This window comes from Melopsittacus undulatus, chromosome Z (assembly GCF_012275295.1).
Source record: "Melopsittacus undulatus isolate bMelUnd1 chromosome Z, bMelUnd1.mat.Z, whole genome shotgun sequence".
NCBI classification, from domain to species: domain Eukaryota; kingdom Metazoa; phylum Chordata; class Aves; order Psittaciformes; family Psittaculidae; genus Melopsittacus; species Melopsittacus undulatus.
In genome coordinates, this window is record NC_047557.1 from 2,389,858 (window position 1) to 2,408,510 (window position 18,653).

General features: G+C 45.9%; 1 protein-coding gene across 7 annotated transcripts in view; it reads right to left on the bottom strand.

Moving 5' to 3' along the window:
• The window catches only part of CTIF (cap binding complex dependent translation initiation factor), a 151,793-nt gene that overhangs the window by 38,016 nt on the left and 95,124 nt on the right, over positions 1-18,653 (bottom strand). For 6 of the 7 annotated variants that reach the window (XM_034072857.1, XM_031045680.2, XM_031045679.2 and 3 more), the window contains 2 exons: positions 4,343-4,784; positions 2,274-2,603 (listed from right to left, as the gene is read on the bottom strand). In XM_034072857.1, the coding sequence (XP_033928748.1) occupies positions 2,274-2,603; positions 4,343-4,784 (772 nt within the window). The remainder of the gene's footprint in view (positions 1-2,273; positions 2,604-4,342; positions 4,785-18,653) is intronic. The other variant, XM_034072858.1, reaches the window with a different exon arrangement.

Consider the following 18,653-nt stretch of genomic DNA (forward strand, 5'->3'; position numbering starts at 1 on the left):
GTTTCCAGCCAGGCTATCAAGCCTGAATACATCCCAAAAATTCCCAGTTTAGAGCTTGACCAGAGTATTTAATGAATCTGTGTGAATACATCCGATTGTTTTGGTTGGAAAAAGAAACTGTGCCTGGAGAAAGTCAAATCCTTTACTATGAGAAAGGAAATGTTAAATTATTTAATCTCACATAGCACTTTGCTTTTGACCTGTAGTGATCTGCCACCTTTTGCCCCATCAAGACGTGTTCTAAGATGTTCAGTTTGGGGCTGAGCAATTCCCTTTTGTGCATTTTAATATGCTCCAGCACATGAACTTGGTCACCAGCACTCCCTGCTTGCTCTTTGCATTTCACTTCTTCCCACCTTTCCACAATGGATGTCATTCTCCCATCACACTGAGACTGGCTACATGTTTCTGGGAAGCACTTTGGGACTCTCTGGAGATACAAGATATATTATTTATCCTAAGTTCATGCTATGAAAAGATGAATATGAAGCAAGTTATTATTGAACATGACACTGCGGGTAAGTCAGTCCATTGGGTCTGTTGGTAGGGGTGGAAACGCTGGGGGAGGAAAGCAAGTTAGAAAAGATGATGGAATAGAACTGCCATCATTCCCAGTTTTTGGATGACACCCCGCTCCTTCCTGGCCATTGCTCCTGGACTCTATTTTGGATTTATTAGCATTGCTCAAACAAATGGGAAAAGGCACAAGAATGAGTTGTCATGGGAAAAGCAGGATGTATGAAGGGTTTAGAGCCCCCTCCAGCCCCTTGCTTCTAAATCTGGGACTGATTCTGACAGCAGTTTGTCTCCTGCTTTATAATCACCTTGGAAATGAATTGAATGGGCAGATGTGTGTGCATGCCAAGGGAAAAGTAGAGAAGGGGTGGTGGGCACGGGGAAAGATGCTGGGTTTGATATATACCCAGACCAATGAGAGAAGCAGATCAGGACCACTGACTTTGCAGAATGATCCTAGGTTATGCTAAATATGGATTTTTATAGTTTTATTTTGCTCCTTATTTCCCTGCTTGCTGTGTTGCCCAGAAGGCAATTCAGCCAGCACAAGGCAGAGGCAGCCAGGCACAGCATCCAAAGTATGATGTCCAACAAGGGCAAGGCAGGATAAGATGATGTGCCAATAACTGAAGCAGTGCTGGGCACTGAACGTGTGCAGCAGAGTAGAGAAATGGAACAAGAGCTTTGTACATGCCACAGATGACATGTGTGTGTGAGGGAATGGCTAAATGGAAATGCATATGAAATGAAAGATGGAAATTAATGGTTTCAGCTCCAAAAGTCCTGTTTGAGAGACACTAAAAGGTCCGTATGAAACCTTCCCCAGAAAGCAACCCCCCTTTGATGGTGGCACTGCTCCACCAGCAGACCATGGGCAGTTGAGGACAGTTATGTTTCCCCATTATCCACCACTATCATGGACCAGTTATCAGAGCCACTGCTTTCCATCCCCCTGCCCCCTGGCTCAAACTTTGCTGTCATTCACAGTTTTGGAGCAGAACAATCAACTAGCACTGCATGAACCAAGTCATCCAATAATCAACAAATACCCAAATTATTATAGTCTGGGTTGCAAACAGAAACCAGCAGTGAGCTCTTCATCCAGGTGATGCAGCCAACAACCTACTCAGGGACCACGGAACCATAGCACCACAGCCTGGTTTGTGTTGGAAGGGACCTTAAGGCTCATCCAGCCCCAACCCCTGCCATGGGCAGGGACCCCTTCCACTGGAGCAGCTGCTCCAAGCCCCTGTGTCCAACCTGGCCTTGAGCACTGCCAGGGATGGGGCAGCCACAGCTTCTCTGGGCACCCTGTGCCAGCGCCTCAGCACCCTCACAGGGAACAGCTTCTGCCTAAGAGCTCATCTACAATACCATGACTTGGAACCTCCAGACTTCAGCCAAAAAGAGCAGTAAAGACCCTCCACTGTAAGAACCTCCAAGCTCACTTCTCTTTCTGCCATGGAGGTGCTGCCACAAGCAAACCACTCATTTCACAGATGGGCCCTGGTGTGAGGTACCAGAATTCCATGTAAGCTCATGAAATGTGTATGAAGAGCAACTTGACATTGCCCTCAATGCCATGTTATCTATGACAACCACTAAATGTGTGCATAGACAAAACTGCAGGTACCCTTCTGTTCTCATCAACTGCCTTCAAAAGGAATTTGGTAATGGCTCAGCTCCTGCCCAAGCACATGGTAAGACCAGGCAGGGTGAAGCTGGAGGCATATAACCAATTGATTTTATCTCTTTACCTGCAACATGTTGAGGAGCAGACTCCGGAATTTGGTTCCTTCCACCATGAAAAGGGCCATTTTGTCACACAGCTTGGCTGCTGTGGAAGCAAAGCTGCGGTCCGTCACCGCTTTCTGGTAGATGGTCTTGACTATCTCCCCCAGCATCTCCTCAGAATTGGTGGAGTTCTGAGCCTCCTCCATGAAGGTGGTGAGCTTGGAGTCAACGTCGCTGCTGTTGTTCCTCATGCTGTTGAGGATTTCAATTAATTTGTCCATTTTGTTCTTTTCAGGGTCGGTGGTTTCCACCGTGACTTCGTCCTGGTCCGTGAAAAGGGAAAGACAAGGCGTCTGTTACACAAGGAAAAAACAGACATATCAGCCCATGTCCTTCCACAAACTGCAAAGGGGAAAGGGGATTGGGAAGACATAAAAACAGACATAGAAAAAGCAAAGCATCTTTTAGATCAATATCATCTCCGCATTGAAAGACAGAAGTGAATGAATCCAGCCACAGAAATATTCAATTTCTCCATTTCCCACAGCACTCAACCCCGGAGTCCACCCCCTAGCCTCAGGTAGAAGATGTGCCCAAGGGTCCTGAGCTGACATACTGAGGTCTGACCACCCCTGATTGCCTTTGGCATCGTGGACCAGTTTCTGTCAGCAACACAGTGATAAAGGACATATTTTTTGTCTCTATCTGAAAGCACACTGACGTTTGCAATATGCTCAGATAACAACCCTACAAAAACGTCTTTTTAATATATATTTAATAATCTAAACTGAGATCAAATGACGCATGATCCCAGCATTAGAAACACTCTTTAACTTCTCCATCTCTTGGCTGTTACACTTTTCACTTCACATCATTACCACAGAATTCATTGCTTCTCTTCAACATTTAATTATGCATTTGCCCTTTTCCCCCAGTGTCAGGCATGCATCCTGCTCCGTTTGTGTTGCTCCCTTCCATTCTTAAGATGTGCTATACAAGACACACCTGTAGCAATTCTTGGACAACCCCAATGTCAACCAGCAATTGGAGTTGTCCAAAACTCTCATCAGGAGGCTAGTTGTGTTGAGAGCACCCACCCAAGAGTGGTTGCTTATGAGATGTGTTTCTTACAAGACTATAATTCACGAGGAGAACATTAAAAGTAATATTCTGAAAGTCTCTACTATACTCCCATTGCTTTAAAGAACATAAAAATAACTAAAATAATCTTTTCCTCCCACTCATGCCACACACATAAATAGTAAAGGCACATGCATTCAAAGGTATACATTTCCAACATGCACTCCCATGGAACTGTATATGTTCAGGTTATTTTTGCTATGTATTTTGGAAATCTCATTGGAGATACCCCACAGATGCATTTTCCAGTCTGAAAAAAAGAGTCTCAGGAGAAACAGTCTGAGTTTCACAGGGGCAAATGGATATATCATCTCCGAATTCCTCAGAAATCTGAGGCTGAATATTGTTTCCAAAAAGGATTTCTCCTCCGTCACTTGCATGCAATAGTTTTGTTATTGTTGGTTTGTTGGAAGGAAGAGGGAAAGATAAGGGCATTTCAATTCATTGCTGAGATAAATAGATATCAACTTCTAAGTAGCTGACTACCTATTCAGCACTCAAAAGTTGATGCTTGAGATCTAGTTCTGTAACTGTGGATAGACATATTGCCTTTTCAGACCTCTTTGCAAAGGGGTCTGAATGATGAGCTCTGCAGACTGGGAGGCAGACAGCTGGGATCAGCCTTCAGGGAAAGGGCTCCCAAACTGCAGCTCACATGTGCACTAGCCTTCCCCAGTGCTCCCTGTGTGGGTAAGGAAAGAGTTCCCAGTCCTTCAAGAATGAAAGTTGGTAGCAACCTCAACCAAGAAGTCAAGCTAAGAGCTTTAGTGCTGTGTTAATAAAAGGCCTCCTGAAGAAGCACAAAAACACTTCAAGAGATGTGTTGACACTGGGAGGTTGTTGGGTGCATTCATGGGAAGGTCCCTTGAGCCCACCACCCTCTGTATGGAGAATGGCCAACAGAAAAATTGCTGGAAAAAGGGAAATTCAACATTTCTCTAAGATATAATACCTTTTCTTTTAGCCTCCTCCGCAGCCTGTCTTTGGAGGACTGAAGCAAATTGATCTTGGGTCTTTCCCCAATGCGCTCATGAACACTGTCTTTCCTCTTGGTCTCTGACTCCTGGTTGTACTGCTGAGACTGCTTCTCCACAGCCTCTGGGCCTCGGTGTGTCTCCACAGGGATATGCACGGTGCAGACGGAGGTGTCCTCGATTTTCAAATTCTCAGTCTCTTTGGCGTTTCTGTGCGTTTCTTTGTCGTTGGGTGAGTGTTTCTGGTTGTGGTGCCATCTCCGGTTCTGGCTGTAGCCATGGTGGCCCGTCCTGCCTGAGGAGTGAGGGGCCTGGCCTCCTTGGTAGAGTTTCTGGTGGTCCCTGTTGTGTTTGGTTCCACCTTGCTGATGATCTGCGTGCTGCTGAGACTTGTTCCCACCAGGAAGTCTCTGCTGCCGCCTGGAAAGACAAAGAAAGTAATTAGTTCACCCTTTCCTTCATGGTCCCGTTTGGTCAACACATCTGTTCCACCAAGCAGCCTGGGCTTTGGTGGGTTCATCCCTGGAAACGTTCACAAACCGTGCAGATGAGGCCCTCAGTGACATGGGTTAGTGGTGGCTTTGGAAGTGCTGGGGAATGGTTGGACTTGATGATCTTAGAGGGCTTTTCCAACTGAGTTGATTATGTGATTCTGTGGGTGGGCTCTGTGAGTTCCCTGCCACAAAGGGGAGCCAATTTCTTGGCATCTAACACAACCTAGTACCAACTCACACCTCTAAATCTCGTTCAGGAACAAGCATATTTCAGCTGAAAGTTTTCATGAACAGTTAGATAACATGATTTTGGTTTCCAGGAAAATCTCCCCCAGATTTCTATGTTTTCTGTGTTGCTTCCACACTAAACCAGGGAAGACCTAGACAGTGCCAGCTGAGCAGCAGGAAGTCAGGCAGGCAAGAAATAGCAGGTGATATTTTTTCCTGAAGACCTAAGGAGCTCCTGATACACCTGGCTTACAGCATCACTTGTTCCTCTCGCTGCCACCTCTGCTGTACCAACATATCGTACTGTTTCACTGGTTTGCAGTGAACCATTAGAAGTGTATCAATAATTTCAAAGTGGGAAAAAAAGAGCTAAAAAGCAAATTATTGAGTAAAAGAAGTGCCCACACCAATGGTTTTGTTTGGCCTTTCTTTATGCATGCTCTTCATCTTTGCTATGGTGGGACAGGATGCGCTCACGGACAAGCTTGGCTCTGACAGTATTGGGAGCCAGGACCATTACCTATGTGCTATGTGAATGCAGCTCCAAATGGATAACACAGCAGCCACAAAGAGGAGGAATTGCCTGCAAATGGTTTTCTGAAGTGACTACAATAGCTCAGAAGGGATGAGAAAGCCCTCATATGCTGGCTGTAACCAAAAGCTGAGATGGCAGGTCCCCAAAAAAACGGTGATTGAATGGAAGAAATGCTTTGGCAATCTTGAACATTTCTTATTTCCACATGGGCTGCAGCATGGCTTTCCCAGGTGGACAAGGCAGAACTGGAATGCCATCATTAAGGATGAAGTTAAGATGGAGATGGTCCTGGCATCAGCTGCCTTCACTAAGGACAGCACAGGGCTGACCCTAAGTACAGTGGCCACTCCATGCATGCCTGCTGCCCTTTTAACACTCATTATTTGCTCTGAGAACACATGGGATGTCTTCCTTAATGCCCAGCTCCTTACAAGGCTGCTGGGAACAGAACTGGAGGCTGACATGGGACATGGAAACATAGAATGGTTTGGGTTGGAAAAGACCACCCAGTTCCAACCCCCTGCCCATGCACAGGGACACCTCACACTAGACCATGTTGCCCAATGCTCTGTCCAACCTAGCCTTGAACACTGAAAAGGATGGAGCATTTACCACGTCTTTGGGAAACATCTCCCCAGCATCACCCCCCAAAATGGAGATACAACTGTGAGTGCTGTGGTGACCACACCGATCTGCATCTGCACTTACAATTACAACTGTTATAACCCCCCTGCTCAGCCTCATCCCTTACTCCAAATCCCTGTCTCCACTACGATAAATGGCAGCATTTATTTTAAACCCATCGCAGAGCAATCAATTTTGTTTTCATCATTTGCAGCACTCAGGGGTGCTTGAATGAAGGAAGTGGCCATTCACAAATACATTTCAATGGTCAGTGGCTAAACAGTCTCCAATCCTGCCTGCCAAAGCAATCTCACCATCAAATTTGTATTCCTTGGCATCTCCAGGAGTTAAAACCTATTTTCCAAGGCCAACTGGCTCTTAACCATAAAGAGAAAGGGCTCATGTTTGGTGAACGCAGGACGAAGAGGCTTGTTCCTTGTGGCAGTGGAAGGAATTTGTGTTTAGTCTCAGACCACCAGATCCAGCTTTCTGAGATATTCAATGTGGGTTTCTTTCCTCTTTTTTTGCAAGCTGAATGGCAGGGAATTAAAAAAAACAACAACAACAACAAAAAAAAAAGGACCTCGGGGAAGCTTTCCTGTTTTCTGGAGCTTACAAGCATTTTATGAGTACAGATTCTCCACATCAAGTTTTCCTGGCATTTCTTTGTTTCCTCTCAGTAACGCAATCACATAAACCGCTTTGTAAAGGGCAACGCTTATTAAAAGGGGAATGTCAAAATAAAAGTTAGTTAAAGCCCTTATCTAGCGCTAAGCCCTCACATGCTTAAGTGTGCAAGAGTTTTGCTGATACAATTCAGCGTTTGCTTTCTGTGGTTTCACTCTTCTCTCCTCTCAAACATCAGTGTTTAACTGTTTGGGTGCGCTTGCAGCCATGGTTTATAAGCCACACAGGCGGCTACTGTATTTAAGTTGCAAATATTGCACAAAAATTATAAAAGTTTCACACAGACACAGCTTTAGTTTAAGGCAAAATGCCTGGAAATGAGCTGGGAACCAACCTCTGCTGTAAATTCCTGCAAGAAATGTGTGCAGGAACACTTTTTTTCCCCTAAAGACAATGGTATTATAAACCAACATTTCTGCTTAATGGCTGTGAGAGAAAAAAGGTTTAAGATCAAAAAAATACCCCAAACAGTTAAGCTGACGTGGAATGTGAGAAATTGTTCAGTTTGGGGCTTTTGCCATAGGCAGAAGACAAGCAGTTCCGTCCCTGTACAGGACAGCTAAAAGGTAATATCCCCATGGCAAGGGGCAGAGCAAACACAAACCAAAGCTCTGCAGTCACCAACCACAGGACGGAAAACACCAGAGTTAAACAAGTTAGGGGGGAAAAAATGCAAGAAATAAAAGGCAAAGGAAGGAGAATGGCAAACAAGGAGCAACGTCCGTGACTTGGCAGCAGGCAGGGGTCTAGACAATCATCCAGCATTCAGGCAAAGACTCGTTGTGTGCTTTTATCTTCCCAACACCCCAGCGAAGAAGAAAAGCCAAGAAGAAATAGGACTCTGCAGGGAGGAAGAGCCAAAGCAGGGAGAACAGGGCCCTTTCTTTGGATGCACAGCGCTGCAAAGCCTGGGAGGTTGGGATGATCCATCCTTGCTCTCAGGTATGACCAAGGTGCTGGGGACATAGAGAGCCCATGGAGGGGGTAAAATGGGGATGAGAGCACCCCACCACATGCACCCACAATGACTTGAGTTGATGGAAACAACCTTGTACTTCCTTAAGGGCAGGAGTGTAGATGCCACTACGGGAGCTTGAGGTGACTTGCCAAGCTTAGGGAACCAGACCATATAGGAACCCAAAGGCATTTTCCAACCCAGGCTTTTAAGTTTGCAATGCTGAAGGGAGGAACAGCCGAAGCTTGAATCACACACCAACACCTCCAAGAAAAGCAAGGATTCACCCCAGAAAAATGCCACAGTTAAGGGGAAATCCTCCTCCTGTCCCTCTGCTCATCCTTTGCTGTAAGAACATGCTGCCTTGCAGGGACCTGTACTTCAGCTACAAGAAACATGTCTAGGCAGCACAGTGGTCTCTTACCTCTGGACTCTATTAACATCAAATAACTATTTTCACTTTAAAGGCCAAATTCTGATTCAGCTCAAAACTCCCCCTTTGTCTTCAGAGGGACCAGGGATTTGGCCATCGGTCAATGTGGAAACTAAAGAGACATTCAGAGTCACAAAGAAACTCCAGAAGTACTAAAAACCAAGGGGAGACAGTCAGGGTTGCCAAGCTGGAAATAGGATGGTATCGCTTCTGCTATCGTTTCTCCACTGATTTTATTTAATTAACTAAACGAGATACCTTTCAACAGAATTTAGATGTGACAAATGTCTGCTCTGTCGGAGGAGCCTACACAAACAAATCTAAGGCTTCAGCTGTCTCGGTGATTACCAGCCTACGTGCTCAGAAATACAGGATTCCTGCAAGTTTTTACTACATGGTTTGCTCCCAAGGAAAGGGGCTGGAAGGCACAAGGCTGGGGAAAATAACTCCAGACACGTGGACAGCTGTGGTCTAAAACACAGTTGCTCCGTCCCGTCAGCCCTGCTCACATCCCCCTGAGCGAGACGAGTCCTCTGAGAGCCCCCACCATTTGTCTGGCATGCGGAGAGCCGGAGGACACCGCGGGGTTACATTCTGGTGGTTGCACGGGGATTTGGTTAGGCAATTCTTGCAAATAGTGAGAGGAACAGAGCTACAGCTCCAGCGGCACTCGAGACATTTACCCTGCGGTGCAGAGCATCCCATATGGCTGAATGGATCGTGATCCCATCTGCGGGATCAGGGACTGGGTGCTATGGATGTGCTTGGCTTTGAAGAACAACACTGGATGCCACTCTTGTCCTCAATCCCAGGCAACTTTCCCATGGTACAAACCCTCTGGAGCACGCTAAGCTCCTCACAGGGGAGGGATGCTGCTTCTGTCCTGCTTTTTTGCAGTGCCTGAAACCTCATGGACATGGATGTGGCCACCCAGCAATTCACAACTAATACAGACTGGCGGCCACTCAGGCAAGGGGTTGAGAATGAAGACTGGTGCCATGGCCAAGGTCAATCCTTCTGCATCCCCTTCATCATTCTGGTACTTGAATGGCAGCATTCCTCACTGCATTTTGCAGACAGAAGTTTCTCTCCACGCTTTCTTCTGCCCCAGCAGGACCTCACCTCTGTGCCAAGATCAGGCCAGGAATATAATGCTAAGTCTTGGGAGCATCTCATGATCATCTTTGCTATTAACATGCCTGTGATTAACTAGCAACTGCTGCTACAGGAGCCAGATTAAGACCTTCTGCAGAAATGGACTCTATGGGACCTTCCACTCCCATGAGGACTCCAGATCCCAGTTATCCTCAAACCTGAAGGAGCAGAGCACCCCCAAGGCATGCAGCAACTGCACCTCAAATGGAGGACTGGTGAGATGGCTCTATGGGATGAAGGGCCACCTCTCTCCATCTTCTTTCTGAAAATTCCCTACTATTGTCCATTGACGTAGGAAAATTAGCAACCCACATCTCTGAGTCACCACTGAAAGAGTTAAATTCAGAGACTGATAGCGACTATGTTCTTCCCAGAATACCCAGCCTGGAAAGGGAAAGGGCAGGAAGAAACAAAGCCCTCTGAAACATCCCCTGAACAAACCAATTTATCCAGGACCAGCCTTTCTGTACTAAGCATATTCCAGCCAGACCAGCTGCTTCACCTTGTGTGATGCAGACCCACACATAACCGGAATGGCACAGGCGTTGCTGGAGGGGTTTAGTCATGGCAGTGCTGCTGTGGTCAAAACACCCATCATAACTGGCTTTGGGCCTCAAAGGGACACTGTGGTCCAAACTACAGAGCCTGATGGATCCTAGTTAGGAGCTGGTGCAATTTTATAGGGTCTAAAACTGCTCCTGGATGTCTGGAGAATATTGCTATTAATCTAATGAGGAGAAAGGTCTGAATGTCTTTTCTAGAGGCCTGACTTCCTCCAAAATTGTTCTTCACCCATCCTACCTCCATGAAAGGTATTCTGGTGTTTTACGTGCTTATATAATGAGAACTCAGTGTTGCTGTGGTACAGGAAGCATCCAGTCATGGCCATTTTCTATCCTCACCATGACTGAGTGGGAAACACTCAAATAAGCTTGACAGTTCCACACAATTTAATCAAAAACCTCAAAACCCCACAGAAAACAACAACCACCAGCTCCGAGGGTGAAGAACACAGGACTTCTGTGTGTTTTCCCTTTGGCTTTCTCTCTCAAACTGATTTCGCTTGGCTCCAGTTTAATTTTTGTTTGCATTTTTGTCAGATGAGAAGGGAACAAGATGTCGTGTTCACTCCTGAGAACAAAAATGAAATTATTCACACTTCTATTATGCCTTTCTGTCAACAGGGTTAAAGTCTACCCCAATGACCAGACCCAGACCACACATCTGTACGGACACAGCATTTTGGAAGCATAGAAAATCCACTTGTCAGAATGGTGGTGATTAGGATCTAATATCATCTTCGTACAGTTTAGATATAACGCGTGCTTTAGATCTTGCATGTACGCACCCTTGGAAACATACAATGAACTCCAGAAGGCAAGCACAGCCAACAAAAACAACACTATGAGGGTAGAGATGTTTTTGATGAGGCTCACAGCATCTGGCTGCTGGGAAAAGCATTATGAAACCTTCAGATGAGCTGCATAGTCAGGCACAACTCCTCTTGTCACCACCTTGGTCTTGGGGTACAACTGCTGCTGACAACCCAAGGGAGAGTTGTCAACAAAATATCTGTCTTTGTTTGCTAGATATGAGTTAATTTGGCCTTTAAAACTTCACTAGGCTCACTATAAACCAACAGTGTTGACTTTTACAGTGAGGGTGCTGAGGCGCTGGCACAGGGTGCCCAGAGAAGCTGTGGCTGCCCCATCCCTGGCAGTGCTCAAGGCCAGGTTGGACACAGGGGCTTGGAGCAGCTGCTCCAGTGGAAGGGGTCCCTGCCCGTGGCAGGGGTTGGCATGAGCTTAAAAGGTCTCTTTCAATCCAAAATATTCTATGATTTTATGACAGAAGAGCTTCTCATAGAGACATCCACGGTGCTCACACATGGGTGTACGACTGACACAAAGTTTAGTTTATCTTGGGATGCACTATCTTATGTTATGAGATGCTAAAGGATTTGACTTTTCCAAATACAGAAATGGACCTGACTTCTCCCTGTGCCTTCCTGCAGCATCACTTCATACCATCAGCGTCCACTACTTCTCCCACCCCAGTAATGGACACGCCATTCACACAGAATCAAGAATCAACCTTTCTTAGGTTGGAAAAGACCTTTAAGATCATCAAGTCCAACCATTACCCAGGGCCACCAAGGCCACCACTAAACCGTATTGCTGAGGACCTCATCTACACACTTTTTAACATTTAGAGGACTTTTGAACACCTAAAACATTTATGGGACCACCAGACGAGTACGCACTCTGCAAGCTGTGCTGCAGGAACAGACAGAGCTGCTGGGATGAAAGGACATGGGACAAAGTCTATGGGAGCAGACTCAGCAAAGCATCGAGGAACAAACTCGTCTATTGCTGAAGTCCAGTGCAAGTCCTCACGTTCTGCAATGCCTGGCCGCACAGCCTGACTGAGTCAGCTATTTTCTCCTAAGCTTCATGGAAATGAATCTTCAGGAGGAATTTAAGTAGCTGTTTTGTAACACCAGCTTGGGAAAGACATCCCAAGTACAGATGGCATGTGAGATAGCTCCAAAACAGCTCTTTAAATGCTTTGCTGGATCTCCCCACAAATCATTAGGGATGTCCAGATGGGGGCCCTTGTTGCACAGAGCGGGCAACCAGCTAGGAAGACACCCCCCAGTCTTCAAGGCAGACTGCCCAGACTGGTGTAGAAATCACTGCAGTGATTCCATGTAGAAATTGCTTGGAAATCGCTCTCTCCATAAACTACATTACTTGGAATCATGTTTTTGGATTGTCAGTGTACTGTAAACATGATTGCAAAAAATTACATGAAAACCATAGGGAAATACAGCGACGAGAAACTGGATCCAGTTTAGATGGAATAGTTTAAACTTGAAAGACACATCCACAGCACACAAAGGTTCCCACAGTCTGCCGAGTGGATCCTGGTAAGAATGTGACTTGAATGAATACAGATCAATCTTTTACTACTTTGCAATAAAAGAGCTTACACCTCAGACTCCAGGCTGCCTCCTTTAAAAATACACCAGGGCTGATCAGTTATCTAGAGATCTGATAATCCTCCACGAGATCTAAACTTTAAACCCACGCCAAGATGCACAGACACAGCCCACCACCATCCCTCCATGGTCCTGTCCCTCAAGATACATCCTAAATAGTATGTACAGGCAACCACCTGCTGCCTTTTTGTTCAGCTGTCTTCCCTTAGACCTCTGTGACTCTTTGACCTGCAGTGAGGAGACGTCCTAGGTTTTTTCCATATCCTATTTATACCAGTGCTTTCTAGTGAAGAAAGAATTGTCTTTCCTGTAGAAGCTAAGGCAAGATTTGACAGGATCTCCTAACAGCTGTCCAGACATATGAGATGACCCAAAGTCAACGGCAAGCAATTACTTCCGACACAGGGATCTGGTAAAACACCAAACCAAGGAGCAGAGATGCTTTATACATAATGTGTGCCTGAATCCTTTACCAACACATTAAATAAATTGCTTTAAAACTGATGCAGCCTGCCACAGCTTAGTGTAGAGCTTTGAGAGCTACGATTCATCTGGATATTGACTCACTGCAACCCAGGGACAATCCTGTGCAGTTTCCCAAATGTTTACCTAAGTCCGTCCCGGTGTCAAAAGAGGAGTTGTGTCCTCTTGAACCCATTCCCACCTCTTCTCCCATGCTATCCCCAGCATTCGCATGGATGTACTGGGCTGATCTGCTCCCAGAATTAACTTTCTTCTGTCTGAGTTATCATCAGTTTGAATGGGAGCACACTGCCTGGGGGGGAGGCACAGAGCAGGGTCACTTTCTGCAGCTCCAGTGCCACGTGGCTGTTGGCCCTTGCTTTAATCATGGAATTGGGATGATCCATAGCATCTGCACAACGCTGGGAATGGACGGAGCAACGTTAGTTTAAATGAAAGAAAGAAGCCTGTTGTCCACTCGTGCCCCGGAGGCTGTCACGCTAAATAAAGACATTATCAGAGAAAGAGCAGAAACTCAGCGCCTTCATGCCTGTTAATGACCCCGGCACCTTCCCAATCAATCCAGGGACTCTCTTTCCCACAGATGGTCCCTTGGAGACAGACTGCTGTGGCTTTAGTAGGAATAAATGGAAACAAAACAGTTAACAAATACCCAAAAATAGAGCGTAGTTAACTTTTTTTTTTTTTAATATGGAGATGAAAAATCCCTGGGCGATTTACATGCCAGCAGAGATATTAGCTGCATATAATAGATGCAATATTTTTAATACTAATATTTTGGGCTGAGACAAGAGTGGGAATGGAAAGTATTTCCAGTGCCTTGACTTCTTTATTTTGCAAACATCAGTTGCTAACTGGGGTCAGACAGAAATATTGTTTCTGCAACAAGAGCCCAAACAACTCGAGCTGGCAACTTCTTCACACACTAACCATGCCAGGAGGCCCTGCAGAGCTTCAGCACTCTGCTCCCTCCCAGGTCTCCGGGGCCAACATCCCCATCTTGGGCTTGCAGGGAGAAGAAACGGCGTGGTAAATGCTCTCCTGCAGAGAGGGTGGCTACTTGCCATGGCCGAGAACTGGAAGTCACCACCCAAAGCATGCAGCCACACCACTGGAAGTGCTGCTGGGCTTCTTCAGATGGGCTGGGTCTTATAGGTAGACCTTGTGTGACACAGGGGATGCCATGGAACCTTTTTTTACCCATCAAAAGCATCAACCTCTGATTGCCCTCAGTTCAGCTGCCAGATAACTCTGGAGAACAACCTGGCAGCAGAAAGCCTTTGGTACTTGTTCCAAGAGCTCACCAGCAACAGCACATTTATATTTTCTAGTGAAGAAAGAATTGTCTATAGAGGAGGATTGAAAACAGGAGAAATAAACACATTATTTCACTTCATATTCACTCCAGCAAACAGCTGCTGACAACACCTCCATGAAAGCATGCTGAAAAACAAGGTGTAGATGGATAAATCCATTTCCAGTACTGAGGAGCCATGCCGGAAACACTCCACCAAAGAGAAAGCCATTTCAATAACAGATCGGTTTCCTAGTGCAGAGGAACCTGCCGCTATATTTCCTTCCCTCAATTCTGCCTGGCTGAAATAGCATCACGTAGACGGCTGTGTTTTGCACTCCACAACACTGAAAGAGCAGCCTTGAAGGACAGTCTCACGGGTGACAAGGTTTGCACATATGAGAATCTGGTGCCACGGGTTCACTGCAAGGTCTGCAGTGGTGGAAGGTCCACTCAATGGTCCCTTCCCTTCTTTCTGCCTTGTTTTCCTCGCAGGGAAAGAGGGGATGCTGAGAGAGCCCTCTGCCAATATGCACATTGAGGTTGATGGGCAACAAAACACCACAGGATTGTTTCATCTCTGGCTGTTTTTCCTGGAGACAGCTCTTGCATTGGTTCCCTGTGACTCTTCCTACAGCTGATTCTCCCAACACACATTGCCCATGCAATGCATACTTTCCTGACAGGTTGGTTAAAATTAAGTCATATCTTCAGCTACCAAAGCAACACCAATACAAGCAAGATAACCAAGGTGCCTTGGATGCAGGGCCATGGTGATGCTCCGAGGTCCAGAGTACCTTTCCAGGCTGGGAGACAGGCTGAGAGAGTTGGGATTGTTCAGCCTGGAGACCGCAGAATATTCCTTTAAGAGACCTTTAAATACAGGGAGACCAGGAAGGGAGACTTTCCAGTACTTAAAGAGGGCTTAGAAGAAAGATGGGGACAGAATTATCAGTAGGTCCTATAGGGACAGGACAATGGGTGGTGGTTTTAAACTAAAGGAGGGAAGATTCAGAATAGATATAAGGAAGAAAAGTTTTATGGTGAGGGTGGTGAGGCCCTGGCACAGGTTTCCCAGAGAGATAGTAGATGTCCCATCCCTGGAAATGTTCAAGCCCAGGTTGGATTGGACTTGGAGCAGCCACTGAATGGTTCTGCGATCCCAGAGCAGCCACTGCTGAATGCTTCTGTTGATGATCTTGCTCTCAAAATGGCAAACTACATTTTAAATGCTGACTCCCACTTTGCTGAACACAACTGAAAACCTAAAGTAGTGCTCAATAGGCACATAATTTGCAGGCACAGCCATGTGAGAACTTTACTTCTCATGACACGAAAAGAAGAATGGTTCAAAATAACCAAAAGGAGGTATTCACATAACGAACTATTAAAACCATTAAATTCACATAAAAAACCACTAAACCATCAAACTGTCAAGCTACACTATAGGGTGTGAGTTCCAGAAGTCTGCAAGGATTGAAAAAGCACACTGACAAAGTCGTGAAAGGAAAATCTATCAGGATGCACTGGATACAAAGGTGGCCAAATGTGGTCTCATAGATCCTCAAAGTGTAAATTCCTGGAGAATCATATATTTTAGTTGGAAAGGAACCTGAAAATCGTTGAGTCCAATTAAGAAGAGGACAGCACTGCTGGGAAGCAGCATTACATGCATACCTTGCTCTTTACATACTCCTCTTGGTGTCCATTTGCAGGTGATCAAGCCAGGTAGTTTGGTGTCACCCATCACAGCCCTCCTCCTGCTCTTACTGACCTCTCAACCAACTCCAGCACACTATTAGCCCCTCTAATTGCAAACTAAGAACTCCTGTTCTGTGTTGATGCAGCCTTCCAGTAACTGAAGGGGGCCTACATTGATGCTGGTGAGGGACTATTCATCAGGGACTGTAGTGATAGGACAAGGGGTAACGTGTTGAAACTTAAACAGCAGAGGTTTAGATTGGATATAAGGAAGAAATTCTTTACTGTAAGGGTGGTGAGGTACTGGAATGGGTTGCCTAGGGAGGTTGTGAATGCTCCATCCCTGGCAGTGTTCAAGACCAGGTTGGATGAAGCCTTGGGTGATATGGTTTAGTGTGAGGAGTCCCTGCCCATGGCAGGGGGGGGTTGGAACTGGATGATCTTAAGGTCCTTTCCAGCCCTAACTATTCTATGATTCTATGATGGCATGCCAATAAGATAAGGCGAGTTATCTCACAGCTGCGTACGGAGCTGCGGCACAAGGCTCTCTGCATGCACAGCCAGCGGCACGCTTGGGCAATTACTGCCGCCCGGCTCACGTGCTGTAATTCATTAAGCCACAGTAACGCAATCACCCAGCTGAGCCCTTTTAGGAACAAACCACTGAGACAATATTGTCCTCTGGGGACCTGCAGTTCGCAGAATTAATTCAGTGCAATAACTCCCAGCGATGCTGCGGACAATCAAACCGAAAGAAATGATGATCTGTCTCTAAACTGCCTGTAACCAACACCTCGGCTGATGCCCTGCTTGGGCAGGCAGGGCAAGTGCTGACTGTGAGCTTGGGATTTTCACTTAATCCTTGAGGAACCTCATAGTGAAGGACCAGCGCTCCAATAGAGACACAGAACCACAGAACTGTTATGGTTGGAAAGGACCATCTATCTCAAGGCAGGGGCCAGAGCAGGTCGCACAAGAACATGAGCAGGCTGGTTTGAATGTCTCCAGAGACTCCACATCCTCCCTAGGCAGCCTGCTCCAGGGCTCTGACACCCTCAATGTAAAGAAGTTTGTCCTCATGTTGAGTGAAACTTGCTGTGTTTTAGTTTATGGCCATTGCTTCTCATCCTGTCACTGGGCACCACTGGAGAGAGTCTGGCACCATCCTCCTGCCACCACCTTTGAGACATGTGTGAGTTGTTTTAATGTTTGTTGTTCTGATGTTTGAGACATTAGTGAGCTCTTCACCTTGTTCCACAGGATGCTTGGCTTCAGCGGGTGCAAATTATATGGTTTAGTTTTAGGAAGTCCTGCGAGGAGCAGGGAGTTGGATTCAGTGATCCTTATGGGATCCTTCCAACTTGAGAAGTTCTGTGATTTCTTTCTGAGATGCAACTTTAGTGCAGCTGTTCCTGAAAATGTGGCCTGTCCTTCACCATTGGTTCAAAGTTTCTAAGTCTTAAGTAGGACAGTGACTATTATTCTAACAGCACCTCTGCCTAGGTGCTGTCAGCTGCCTAGAAGAGTTTTTTGCATCACTGCACCCTACACATGATGATTTAGTTAGATGCTAATATTGCCACTCATCACTGCAGCCAAGTACACCACCAGAGACTTACCTTTGTCCTTAAAGAGAAGGAGCTTCTCTCTAGTTTGCTCAGGACAAGAGCTCTCCCAGAAACAGCAGCTTTTTACAGCCACCATCACACTGTCTCAGTTCTACTCTCTGCTCAGCATGGATGGCTGGTGACATCCTGGGTGGGTTTGCAATGTTCCGTCTGCATCACCAAAGAGAGTCTACATGGTGGCTCCAGAAACACTCACCAGCTCCCAGGAGAGCATGGAGAAGACAGGAGCATAAGGAAGAGGATGAAAACATGACTTCCAGATGCTGCTTCAGGGGTTCAGACCCAAACACCATTACACCTAATTAATTAATCCTACTGAGAAGGAAAAGAGTGTTTCAACCATTTCAGTTCCTTGCCTTTCTCCCTCTTTCTTCTTTTCCAACATCATGTGTTGAGTTTAGTAAATGCAAGGCAAATCATTTAGCTCAATGATAGCTTTCAGCAAGTACCCAGTCCATCTGAAACATTCCATTTTGTTCCAGCTAGGAACAGCACTTCAGCACTAAAATAACATCTTTATATTGTTGCTTTCTTTAATAAACATCCTCTCCTCTCACTGCAAAGCCTTCAGTAAATGGCCCTGGAAGAACAAAAGACATTTCTGTATTGTTTTAAGTTCTCTTCCTTTCTGAAAACCTCAATTAAAACGGTGAAAAAGCAAACGTGTCACTACTATACTCTGTAATTATGAACTCATTTCTATTCACTCGCCCAGCAGGAGAGGTTTGTCCTGGTGACCTCTGGGAATGGGTTTCTAAGGCTTTTCCAAAATTTCATGGTCTTAAAAACGACACGTTCATGTCAGCCGTAAAACACGTTCACCTTCCCCTTCACCCAAAATAACTTCCAATCTTAAAATCCAGGGTGAGGGCCATTCCTGTGCCTATTTTTATTTGTGAAAGGAGGCCTAGCGCTGGCCATGAATAGATCGGCATGGGAGCGGCTCTGGAAATAGTGCAACCCTTCAAGACAGCGTGAAAATCGCATGAATATGGGCTGCCAGCTTATTGTAGTGAGTTTTCAAACAAATACCTTGCATGGCACACTCCTGAGTAATAGTCAGGGTTCTCT